This window comes from Stegostoma tigrinum, chromosome 31, assembly GCF_030684315.1.
Source record: "Stegostoma tigrinum isolate sSteTig4 chromosome 31, sSteTig4.hap1, whole genome shotgun sequence".
Lineage (NCBI taxonomy): Eukaryota > Metazoa > Chordata > Chondrichthyes > Orectolobiformes > Stegostomatidae > Stegostoma > Stegostoma tigrinum.
This window is the reverse complement of record NC_081384.1, coordinates 8,939,883-8,952,778: the sequence shown is the minus strand read 5'-3', so window position 1 is coordinate 8,952,778 and position 12,896 is coordinate 8,939,883. Positions and strand designations below refer to the sequence as shown.

General features: G+C 41.6%; 1 protein-coding gene across 6 annotated transcripts in view; it reads left to right on the top strand.

Annotated features, from left to right (window-relative positions):
- The first annotated feature begins 365 nt into the window (after positions 1-365).
- The window catches only part of LOC125466451 (SH3 and cysteine-rich domain-containing protein 2-like), a 121,127-nt gene continuing 108,596 nt past the window's right edge, over positions 366-12,896 (top strand). For all 6 annotated transcript variants that reach the window (XM_048560972.2, XM_059638787.1, XM_048560973.2 and 3 more), the window contains exon 1: positions 366-564. In XM_048560972.2, the coding sequence (XP_048416929.1) occupies positions 475-564 (90 nt within the window). In that variant the 5' untranslated portion in view covers positions 366-474. The remainder of the gene's footprint in view (positions 565-12,896) is intronic.

Below are 12,896 nucleotides of genomic sequence, written 5' to 3'. Positions count from 1 at the left end.
TATGCTCCAGTGAAAAAGTTCCAGCCTACCAAGCCTTTCTTGGCAGATCCATGGGGAAATGCCTACAACTATGATAGCAGTCTCTTCAGTTGCAGTGGTAATGGCCCTACCTCGGAGCCAGGGGAGCCTGGGTTCAAGTCCCATTTGCTCCAGAGGCGTGTCACCGCATTCCTGAACAGGTTAATGCCTACAATCGGGTGATTGCACGGAAACTGGTCAACTGGCTTCATTGGACTCGCCCACAGCCCTGGGTCACACCACGCCCCTTCCCACGAAGGAACCAATCACAGGCGTCTGTCTGGCTGCCACGTGCCTTAAGGGATGGAAGAGGCCAATCAGCGGTGGAGGGGGCGGGGTAGGGTGCATGGTTTGTTACATTGGGGGAATGTAACAAAACTTGGAGAGTGGGATGTGAGTTGTTCGCAATAGCGACTGAGAGCAAGTAGGGAGGTTTGAGTCCCATGCAGCCGGACCATGACAGAAAACAGCGAGACGGAAAGCGAGCCTCAGAAAGCAGAACTGCAGCGGTCACCCGGCTCTGTGTGCAGCCACCAAGAAACCAAGGTGAGATAGTTAGCAGCAGCTTTACACCGCATCAGTACGTCTGAGGTTTACTTTAAATTCGACAGCTCTGTCGAAGAACTCGCACGATGGACTGAATGGCCTCAGTCAATGCAACCTGACTCTCATGCCAAAAACGGGGATTGTCAGCAGTGGGTCTGTGCGTGAAATCCAGTGTCCTACCTATAATCAAGACCTTTTTTAAAGGTTGAAACTGCTTGGTATGTTTTGCTTTTAAAAAGCAATGACTTTTGAATCCGATTACAGAAACAAATTGCCGAGCCAGTGGGTGGGAACTGTGTTATTTTGAGTGGCAAATTATCTTGCTGTAAAGACGTTTTGGTTTTTTTGGCAACGTTGGTGATCTGAGCTGGGAGATCAGGGAGTGTCCAAATAACAAAAATGCAAATATCAAGTAAGGAGAAAATAAAGACAGCTGAAGGAAATCGGAGGAAGCTCGTTGCAATATCTAGTGCGGTGACCAGCTGCATGAGGGGTGCGTGAAACTGTGTTCTGCAAGCGGTGGGTGGCTGCTGGATAGGTTTTATTTACGTGGCTCCTGTAGTTTCTTTCTGTCGCTGCCTATCGAAGTGAGTGAGAATCAAAGCAGGCGGATTGTGGTGATCATTGCTTTGCAATCTTCTAAGCAACGTGTACACCGTGTTGCCTTTGATTATTCCCCAGGCTGGTCAGTACCCGTTGTAACTGCACCGAATGTGTTACTGTATTTGACATCTTCATTCGGGTAGCTGTGTTCAGTCACTGTGTTCAGTCACTGTATCCAGTCACGAGTGCGCTGAATTTCTCTCAATTCTTGCATAGCTGTTGGACGTACCCATTACCATGGAGTTGACAACGAATGACACTTTTTATCTTTTTTTAAAATTCTTCCTTGAACGTTCGCGGTTTTGGGACCTTTCAAAAGGTCGCATGCTCAGACTTCCCATTGCACCGGTGCTCGCCCGTTAAAGACATAGTTGCATTTCTGAGCTTGGTCATCGGTCTGTCGCTGAAATTACCGCGTATGGGATGATGGGCGAGGAAGACCAGAAATGATTTTAGTTTATTGTTAATATAGGGCACAAGCCAGTATGTGACACCACCATCAATAACAGACAACAAACAGTTGTCCACTTAGAAAGTCTATACTGAGCTTTCCACTGGTCAGACTGACCTTTGTGTGCCACATGATATCTGCTACAACCCTAGACTTGAAATAGTTAAACCATTGTTAGTGTTAATTTTCATTGTCAGCTGCCGACTAAATACTTACAACTATTGAATTGTTGAGAACATTTAGTGATTGTTAGGCACTAAATTACTTGCAGATGTTAAAGACGATGTTGCTTTGTTTTTTTTGAGATTTGGATCAAAGATGAATTTAAATACCTGCTACATTTGGGTCCCCAACCCTCCAGGATCAGGTTTACTGCTTTGAACAACACAGAAGAATCACAGCCATTTTTTTCTTCATCTTTTGAATATATACTTTTTTGAGATTTGCAACATTTTAAGGGAATAAAGGGGCCAGGGTTTAACTAGACATGACATTAGAGGTGTGAAGTTTTATGGTGGAACCACAAATACCCAATACAGTGCATTTAATATTTTAACTGACAGTGGTTAATATGATTTATGATGAAAGGGCAAGTCACTTGATGCAAACACTTCAATGTAACTAGAACATTGCCAGTGTAGAGGTAAAATTATTACAAACTTACGAAGCTTTTGCTCACCAGGACTGATTAAATATCCAAAATACAGTATTCCTTCATAAGTTAGTTATTTGTGTGTCTATGTAAATTTGTACACATGGTGCCAAATTTCTGCCCTTACCATAAAGGTGCTAACTCTTGTCAGGCCATCTTTATCAGACTAGCGGCTCTCCCACGGTACTTTGCATGGGAACCTCCAATGGTGAGCATCAGCACATTGTCTGAATGAACACTATACCTGAACTTGATCGTATGCCAATCTGCTGTTCTATGTCTCAACTCCCACTTGTAATGAGTGGGAGTAGATCAGACGTGGAAACTCCAGTTTGGGGTCAAGTTGAGGAAATAAATTAGACCTATTACAGAACCTTTAACTTCATTTGGGTGTGACCTGGATCCAAACGGCTTTGTGCCAAGTTAAATCATAACTGTATCCACCCAAGGGAGCTACATTTGTTGCCAATGCATTGTATTGGAAAAAGTGTTTTGATCTATTCTTCAGAGTATGAGCTTTACTTGCTCACCCTATAGGGTTATGGTTCAGATGCCATAACTGGTCTCTCCTTTCTGGACTAGCAAGATGCAAAGTCAAGCAGAAATACTTTTTTTGATGCATGTCTAATTCCTTTTGGGAAGCTGCATGAAGGGAACAACATTGTCATCCATTACCTCTTGTACCCACAGCGACATCCCACCAACTTCCCTTTTAATATTGCTTCGTGTGCTGATGTTGTTAGTTTTTCTGTTTTGTTTCTACTCTAGGTTCATGCTTTAACCTGCTCTTGACCTATTTTAAGATGATTGTGAAGCTGCACAAATTCAAATATTCATTCTTTTGAGCTGTATGTTTTCTAATACAGTGACCCATAAGCACAAGAGAGGCACTTAAGCAGTGTTCAATAGATGAAACAACCACTTTATCAAAATTTCAGAACAAGTGCAGTCCTTCTCATTGTTTCCTGACACTTTTCACATTCTTGTGATCACATGGGAAATAACAACACACAGCCATTCTTGATTTGAAACATATAGGGTTCCAGAGCTGTTAGGTTTGTGAAGTTTATTTTAAGGAATGTAATTGTCCCATTAATGATATGTATAATTCATAAGAAATGGAAGCAGGAGTAGGCTGTTCAACATGTAGGTCTGCTTTGCCATTCAATAAGATGATGGCAGATCTGATTACAGCCTTACCACCACCATCTAACCTGTCACCGTGGAGCTCTTGACTCTCGTCAGTGAAGTTCCATTGAATTTGGTCTCTGCTTATGTTCAATAATAGTTGCCCTTGTTCTCTTGCATAGAGAACAACATCCCTCAGGAGGAAATTCCTTCACCTCTTATGACCCCCTAGTTTGATGCTCCCCATATATGGGGAGACATCCACTGAGCCTGCGAAGCCCTATGACAATCTAATGTAGATCACAATAGCTTTATTTGACTTCATGCAGCTGTACAAAACTCTGGTGTGGCCACACTTGGTGTATTGTGTACAGTTCTGGTCACCGCACTATAAGAAGGATGTGGAAGCTTTGGAAAGGGTGCAGAGGAGATTTAGAACATAGAACATAGTACAGCACAGAACAGGCCCTTCAGCCCACGATGTTGTGCTGACCATTGCACCTCATGTATGCACCCTCAAATTTCTGTGACCATATGCATGTCCAGCAGTCTCTTAAATGACCTTGCTTCCACAACTGCTGCTGGCGACACATTCCATTCTCTCAACTGTGTAAAGAACCCGCCTCTGACATCCCCTCGATACTTTCCTCCAACCAGCTTAAAACTATGACCCCTCGTGTTAGCCATTTCTGCCCTGGGAAATAGTCTCTGGCTATCAACTCTATCTATGCCTCTCATTATCTTGTATACCTCAATTAGGTCCCCTCTCCTCCTCCTTTTCTCCAATGAAAAAAGTCCGAGCTCAGTCAACCTCTCTGCATAAGATAAGCCCTCCAGTCCAGGCAGCATCCTGCTAAACCTCCTCTGAACCCTCTCCAAAGCATTCACATCTTCCCTATAATGGGGCGACCAGAACTGGACGCAGTATTCCAAGTGCAGTCTAACCAAAGTTTTATAGAGCTGCAACAAGATCTCACGACTCTTAAACTCAATCCCCCTGTTAATGAAAGCCAAAACACCATATGCTTTCTTAACAACCCTGTCCACTTGGGTGGCCATTTTAAGGGATCTATGTATCTGCACACCAAGATCCCTATATTCCTCCACACTGCCAAGAATCCTATCCTTAATCCTGTACTCAGCTTTCAAACTCAACCTTCCAAAATGCATCACCTCGTATTTATCCCGGTTGAACTCCATCTGCCACCTCTCAGCCCATCTCTGCATCCTGTCAATGTCCCGCTGCAGCCTACAACAGCCCTCTATACTGTCAACGACACCTCCGACCTTTGTGTCGTCTGCAAACGTGCTGACCCATCCTTCAATCCCCTCATCCAAGTCAGTAATAAAAATTACAAACAGTAGAGGCCCAAGGACAGAGCCCTGTGGAACACCACTCACCACTGCCTTCCAGGCAGAATATTTTCCTTCTACTACCACTCGCTGTCTTCTGTTGGCCAGCCAATTCTGTATCCAGACAGCTAAGTTCCCCTGTATCCCATTCCTCCTGACCTTCTGAAATGAGCCTACCATGGGGAACCTTATCAAATGCCTTACTGAAGTCCATATACACCACATCCACAGCTTGACCCTCATCAACTTTTCTAGTCACATCCTCAATGAACTTGAAGGTTTGTGAGGCATGCCCTGCCCCTCTCAAAGTGGTGTTGACTGTATTTGATCAAGCATGCTCTTCCAGATGGTCATAAATCCTATCACTCAGAATCCTTTCTAACACCATGCAGATGACAGACGTGAGACTTGCTGATCTGTAATTGCTGGGGATTTCCCTATTTCCTTTCTTGAAGAGAGGAATTACATTTGCCTCTCCAGTCCTCAGGTACGACTCCAGTGGAGAGCGAGGATGCAAACATCTTCGCAAGCTACTAGGATGTTGCCTGGTATGGAGGGAAGGTCATACGAGGAAAGGCTGAGGGACTTGAGGCTGTCTTCGTTAGAGAGAAGGTTGAGAGGTGACTTAATTGAGACATATAAGATAATCAAAGGGAGAGACTTTCCTAGGATGGTGACAGCAAAGACAAGGGGCCATAGCTTTAAATTGAGGGGTGAAAGATATAGGATAAATGTCTGAGGTAGTTTCTTTACTCCGAGGGTAGTCAGGGTATGGAATGCTTTGCCTGCAACAGTAGTAGATTCGCCAACTTTAAGTACATTTAAGTCGTCATTGGACAAGCATATGGACCTACATGGAATAGTGTAGGTTAGAAGGGCTTCAGATTGGTATGACAGGTTGGCACAACATTGAGGGCCGAAGGGCCTGTACTGTGCTGTAATGTCCTATGTAGGACTAAGGCTAGTGTTAAGCCTAACCTGAGGCTCATTACATTTCAAGCACGCTTGAGAAGGTGGGCCTTCAAGGTGACTTTAACCTGAGATTTGAACCCATGCCTTTGGAGTATGTGCTGTAAACCAGCTGGCCAGGTGCCTGAGCAAACAAACACTCATTCGAGCCTTGTACACATCAATAAGATCACCTCTTGCTCATCTAAATTCCAAAGAGTACAAGTCCAACTTGCGGACCCGTTGCTCATATAATACGTTTTGCAAGGGTTTGGGGCTTATGACTTTTTCCTTCCATTCCAGATTTCTGTTACCTTTTTGGGTAAACATAAAAGTGTAAGAAATAAGGGGTCCCTTGAGCCCTGCTCCACCATTCAATACAATTACGGCTGATCTATTTGTGGACTCGGCTCCACTTAGCCACCCGTTCACCATAACCTTTAATTATTTTAATGCTCATGTCTGTCTGTCTGTCTCCCTCCTAGTTTCGATGTCCTCTGTTTTAGTTTGTGGATTGAGCAAATGGTTTGGTGGAAACAGGAAGAGTTGCCCTAGCTAGATCCAATTGGGAACTGCTGCTTGCCTTCTCCATTGTGGAGATCACTGCACTGTGTACTTCAGACTCTCCTCAGGGAGAGATCCCCAGTGTAGAACAAATGATTTGCAGAGCAATAGCCTTGGTGGGCTAACTCGAATTGTCTGTCTTAGACTGGGAGGGAATTGGGCCTGATTGCTGGCAGTCCAGTACTGCATTCAGAATTTGGATTAGTCACCGGAATTAATGGGGAATTAGAAAAACACTTCAAAACAAAAAATATCCACAGCTAGAAAATAGGATTAAACTTGATAGCTACACAGAGGATCATTGGCAGGAAGATACCTTTCCTGTGCTGACATTTCCATGGCTTTGTAATGAGAAACAGTTCAAGTTACTTGGATTTGTTTGTTTTTAAAAAAAGTGACACTGCTATAATAAAACACAAAAATTGTGCAAACGACATCATGGTGTGAAATCGCTAAGCAAAGTAAAAATGAGGGAGTTTACATGTATGAGTAAAAACACACTTATAGTGGATTGATTTTCCTTCCACAGGTTAAAAATAACTGCTGTTCAATTTAAGGAGAGGTTTTGCCAGATTAATGCAATAACATTTTGAAGTGGGAGCAGCATTAGTCCATTTGGCCACTTCATAGCTGGTCAGATTTTGGCCTTTCAAACCCCCTTTGCCCCTAATTCCCCCACCTATTGTAACCCCTGACTCCCAAGTAGACAAAATATTTATCAAACTTAGCCTTAATTACACTCAAAGGCCCAGCCCCCACCACTCACTTGCAGATGAAAATTCCAAAAATTGGTGGTCCTTCAATTGTTGTCATTGCCAACTTAAACAGATCTTTTTATTTTGGAATAGAAATTGCCAGAAAAGCTCAGCAGGTCCAGCAGATTGTGTATCTGCATTCCTTCTGAGGAAGGATCACTGGACCCAAACACTTGGATGCTGTCCGACCTGCTGAGCTTCTCCAATTTCTGGTTTTGTTTCTGATTTCCAGCGCCTGCAGTTCTTTCACTTTAGCCTTGAAGTGTAGCTCTGCTGTTCTGACATTGTCGTCTTTCATGGAAAATCCAGGATGTACCTTGTCAAACGTGCGTAGAATCACTTATGTTTAAATCAGACCACCTCCAATTTTTTTAAAAGCTCTAATGAATGTAGGCCCATGATGCTCAACGTTTCCTGTTGGTTCAATCCTATCTGTCCAGGAGTCAACCCATCCACAGAATCCAAAACATTCACACCCTCCTCCAGGCTCCAAGCAAGGTGCATGGAAGAAATTAATCATGGCTCCTTCGACAGACAGCATCTGTCAAACGTTTGGCCTTGCTATCTTGAAGGACTGCTGCAGCAGAAATGTGGGAACAGCACCACCTGCAAGTTTCCTTCCAAACCCCCCACTATCTGACTTGGGACTAGATTACTGTTCATTCAGTGTCACTGGGTCAAATTACTGGGATTCCCACCCTGACAGCCTTCTGGGAGTAGTAACCAAGTTATCTAGATTCCTAGAAAAATTTTTCTAAACCCCCACTGCAGTTTTTGTTTGTATTGTATCTGGAGAAATTCCTACCCTTATTTAGTTTTGTTTTTGTTACTGACTGTCTGGAGTGACAGGAGCACTGACGTTCGCTTCAGTTGTCCTGTCCTGACTAGTGCCTTGTTAAGGGGAGGACATTATGTTTAGCACATCAGCTTGTGATACAATTTAATAGGTTGCAACTTTGTTTGAATGTTTGCATTTAAAACTGTAAAATAAAACTTTTGTATGAATATTTGAACTTCATTATTTCCACTAGTTTATTTCTCTTATATTGTGTGGTTGTTACACCTTTTATTGCTAATGAAGACTATGCTAGGGAATGAAATACTTTCCATTTCAGGCACCCAGTGTCAGCATCAAATGATGCTTGGTCACGTACAGAATGACTGACTAGAAGCTGTGTATTGTTCCCTTGTCTCTTTCATCAGTGTACTTCACCCCAGAGGAGTAGCTCTTAACATTTGCATACTGCTAATTAAAAGACATTTTGTACTATGGGCTTGGGTAATAATGCGTGGAGCTGAGTAGAGACAGTCAAAATAATTTCTAAAGGACTCTTGTAGCTATTACGATACTTATGCTCTTATCTACATTTGAAATTGTTTTCCAGGGCCAAAGATGTCTGTTGCTCAATTGGCTAATCTAATCTCCTTATCCATCTCTTATTTAAGATAAGAGATAGTTAGTAGTCCTAAGTATTGATGTTTCATTGTTATAGTCAATATTGTCAACAGAATGACATTGTGTGGTGAGGAGTGTAAGCAAAAATCATTTTTACACCCACCTATCCTATCCTCTTTCCTGATGGGTCTAGGCCTGAAATGTCAGCTTCTGTGCTCCTAAGAATGCTGCTTGGCCTGCTGTGTTCATCCAGCTCCACACCTCGTTATCTCAGATTCTCCAGCATCTGCAGTTCCTATTATTTCTCCTATCCTCTTGTCCTAGTTCAGACGCTTTGTAGAAAATGAATTTTAGGGAAAGGATTCTACCTTATTTTTACCCTGTTGTTTTGAGTTTGGACGTTAGTAACCAAAAGAAATTCCAACAAGAGATGATTAATGAAATAATTTGCCTTCTCTACATCAATATTAATGGAGAGCAAGCATTGTCTGAAACAAACTTTGGGTAGAAGAAGGGAAATGACTATTGCTTGCAGCTAGCCAGTTTAGTGATATGGAACTGAAGTCTTTTGTGTATTGGAGGAATGAAACTATCTGTAGGCATGCACTGAGTAATGGACCAAATCCTAATTGATAGATAATGGTACTGAAAAGTTGGGTAACTGTTAACACCTTTTTTCACAAGTGAGTTTGAAAACTTTTACCAAAAAGTACAAATCAAAGATGTGTAATTTGTATAGGCCAAGTTAGTTTTTTTGTTTCTCCAATTTTAAATGTTTAAAAGAAATTCATCTTTTGATATGAAATGAGTACTTATCTGAGTAATTGAGGGTAGTCATAAGATTGTTCTTGCGTATGGCTTGTTTCAAAGCTGTGCCATTCATCAAACTCTTTAATTATAAAGAAAACACCTAATTTTGCTTCTTATGAATTTTGATTTCTTGCAATTGACATGTGGGATATTTGCCTCTTTTAATTAGGTGAAGCATAGAGTTTAAGAGCAAATGTTATGCTGGAACTGTATTTTAAAAAAAATTAGGGCACAACACCAGTATTGTGTGCAGTAATGAAATCTCCATGAGATGAAAAATGTAATTGGTTTGGAGAGAGTGCAAAGGAGATTTACCAGGATGTTGCCTGGCTGGAGAGTTTTAATAATAGAGAAATTGGATAGAATTGGTTTTCTTTGGAGCAGAGGAGACTGAGGGGCAACATGATTGGATAAACTTACCAAAAAATAATCTTCAGTTTGTGGACAGGAAGTTGGAATTTGCAGCAGATGCAGAGAAATGTTCTTCTGAAATTTTGAAGTTGTACTAAATTATTGGGGTGTGTTGAAGTTTGATCAAGCCCATATCACTCAACCTATACCCTAGCTGATCAAAGTTTGCAGGATGGTGAAAAACAGAATAGCCTCTAGAGGAACAGAAGAAATAGGAGCAGGCCATCAGGCCAGTGTACCATTTCAGTATGATCATGACTGATTTCTGCTTCAGTACCTCATTCAGCCCATCCTCCTATCCCACTATTCCCTGAGAGACCATAAATCTATGCATCTCAACCATTGAATATATTCAATGAAGTAGCATCCACAGGTGATTGCTGTAAAGAATTCCAAATGCTCCCATTTGAGGGAATAAATTTCTCCTTTTTATCTCCAGTTTTAATTAAGCTGTCTAATTTGCAGTTGGACTGAAGAAAATAAATCTGTGAACCAAACTATAATGCATGATGCAGGCTTTGCGATTTGAATAAGGTGTTAATGGTACTCAGTTTGCCACTGTTTAATTTGCTAATATCCAATGTACCTGAATACACAAGCAAGAAAGAATGGAGCTTGGGCCAAGAAGAATGAAAATGTTTATTTAACAATTGAGTTTGAGGGCTTGCATTAGGAAACAAGAATTTGGAATCTTGCGTTGCAGTCACCTACTTGCTATCTGGCCAATTCTTAAGTAATTGACTTTTTAAATTTTTAATGTCTTGCTAAAATCCTGCATTAGCTTGATCCCAAAGGAAGCATTTTGACCAAGATATTGACTGAAGTGTGGTGTTTTTTGTCAAAGCTTCACTGCTGTCTGCATATGTCACAAGTCAGCAGTTTCCTCTGAAGCCTTTGCTGTTTACTTAAACAAAAGCATGGATTTAAGTGACGTTGTGTAGAAAAATAGATGGTCAAACTACCTTGCAACTGGTGAAATGATTAAGTTTAATTGTGTATTTAAAATGGGAAATATGAGCAGCAAGATTCCACAAACAGCCAATGATAGTAACCAGATTCTTCAAATGTTGACCAGGGCACTAGGGACACCTCCCATACTGTTTGAAGATCTGTTTCAGAGATAGCAGGAACTGCAGATGCTGGAGAATCTGAGATAACAAGGTGTAGAGCTGGATGAACACAGCAGGCCGAGCAGCAAGGCTTACATTTCAGGTCTAGACCCTCCTTACTTTCTGAAGGGTCTAGGTCCCAAAAGTCAGCTTTCCTGCACCTTTTGATGCTGCTTGACCTGCTGTGTTCATTCAGCTCAACACCTTGCTATCTCTGTCTGAAGATCTCATGGTTCTGATTCAACATGACCTGTTTAAGAGGCTGTGGGCTTTGGTTTAATGGAGTGACTGTCCTGAACACCAAACTAACACTATACTTGTGTGGTGTTACAATGTGATGTCAGTTAGTCATAACAGGTCATGGGAATTATCTGCATATTCACCACTGATATCACCCAGTTCTTGTTGTCTTGTCACAATGCAAGAGCTGAAATAGGCTGTTCAGCCCATCAAGCCTACTCTCTCTGAGATCAAAGTTGATCTAATAATTCTCAACTCCACTTTGCTACCTTTCCCCTCATAACCCTTGAGTCCCTTGGCATCTAAAAATTTAACTCCACCTTGAATGTGCTCCATGACCCACCGTCTATCATAAGGAACTCCCACTGAAAACCACAGATGCTGGAGATCAGCGGATCGGGCAGCATCCATAGAAAGAAGGCAAGCTAACGTTTCGAGTCTAGCTGACTCTTCAGAACTGATACTATGATCTCCAGCATTTTTTTGGTTTTTCAGTGCAAGTTTCAGCATCAGTTGTAATTCACTTCTATGTTGTTTAATTGACTGCCACATCTCCAAGAAATACTCACCTGGAGAAGTTTTTTTGCTCTTCCTTTTGACAGGAATTCCAGCCATTGTTCACCACATAATCTTTTTTACTTTGCTTTTCACTTACCCTCCAGCAATCCAACCTCCCCACCCCCCACCACCACCTCCAAATTATTGCATCAATACCTCCCTGTCCACACTTTGTCAGCTCTGAAGAGTCATCTAGATTTGAAATGTTAGATTGCTGTCACTCCTCAGATGCTGCCTGATCTGCTGTGATCTCCAGCAGTTTTTTGCTTTGTTTTCAGTGCAGATTCCAGCATCTGCAGCAACTTTCTTCCTACGTGAAGAATTCCACAGTTTCTGTACCCTCAGCAGAAATTCCTCCTCCCCTCTGTCTTAAATCTTACTGATTTGGATGATGCAGTCTGGTTCTAGTCTGTTTTCACAGGGAGTTGGGGGGTGAGTTTCTTTTTCTGCATCTACTGTCAAGCCCCAAAGAAAATAGTGTGCCTTATCTTGCTTCTGTAATGTCAGGTCATGATGGGTTGCATGTTTGCATCAGAGTAACACATGATTTAATGCCTTACCTGAGGGATGGTACCTCCTAACACTGCAGTAGTTCCTCAGTACTGGCTAGATTTGTGTCCAAATCTCCTGAAGTGGAACTTGAACTAATAACCTTAGGAATAATGCTGCCCATTTAGTCACAGCTGACATGAGGTAACTACATTGAGACTGGAATAAATGCACTGCAAGCTGCCAGTGTTAATCTGCAAGCTAAATTGTGATAGCTTCAGCATTACTGATGGGATGCTAGTGAAAGACAGTTTCCATTATATTTACAATAGCTTTTTAAAATTTGAGTAATGCAGCTTGTTTTAAGTTGCTTTGACACAGGAGTTGTAGAATACAAGACAACTAAAAATGGCCACTGTTACAAAGTTTAAAAATTGACTGACTTCTCCTGAAATGAATTACTTTTAATAGAAAACAAACAACCTAAATACCACTTTTCTCTCGTCACAAGATGACCTGAGATGATATTGCAGATTGTCAGTGATTCCCTAATTGTGGCAGTTTGCTCAACAGCTTGACAGGGGCCCCTTTTTGATTATAATTGCTTGAATTTTTATTCAGAATATTTACTTAGTTACAAGGATCAAATAATGAGCAATCAAACAGCAAACACGGCAGAAAGCTCTGCCTATCTCCCTCATGTTCAACACAGAAATGGCATGAATTACAGTCTGATTCCATTTAATTAGGACTGATTGACCTGGAAGCCAAATCCCTTCATTCGACGTTATGGTGGGAAGAGATTTTCTTCTGTGCATTCTACATAATAAAATCCTAAACTGGTATGTAAGAAATGGATTTACAA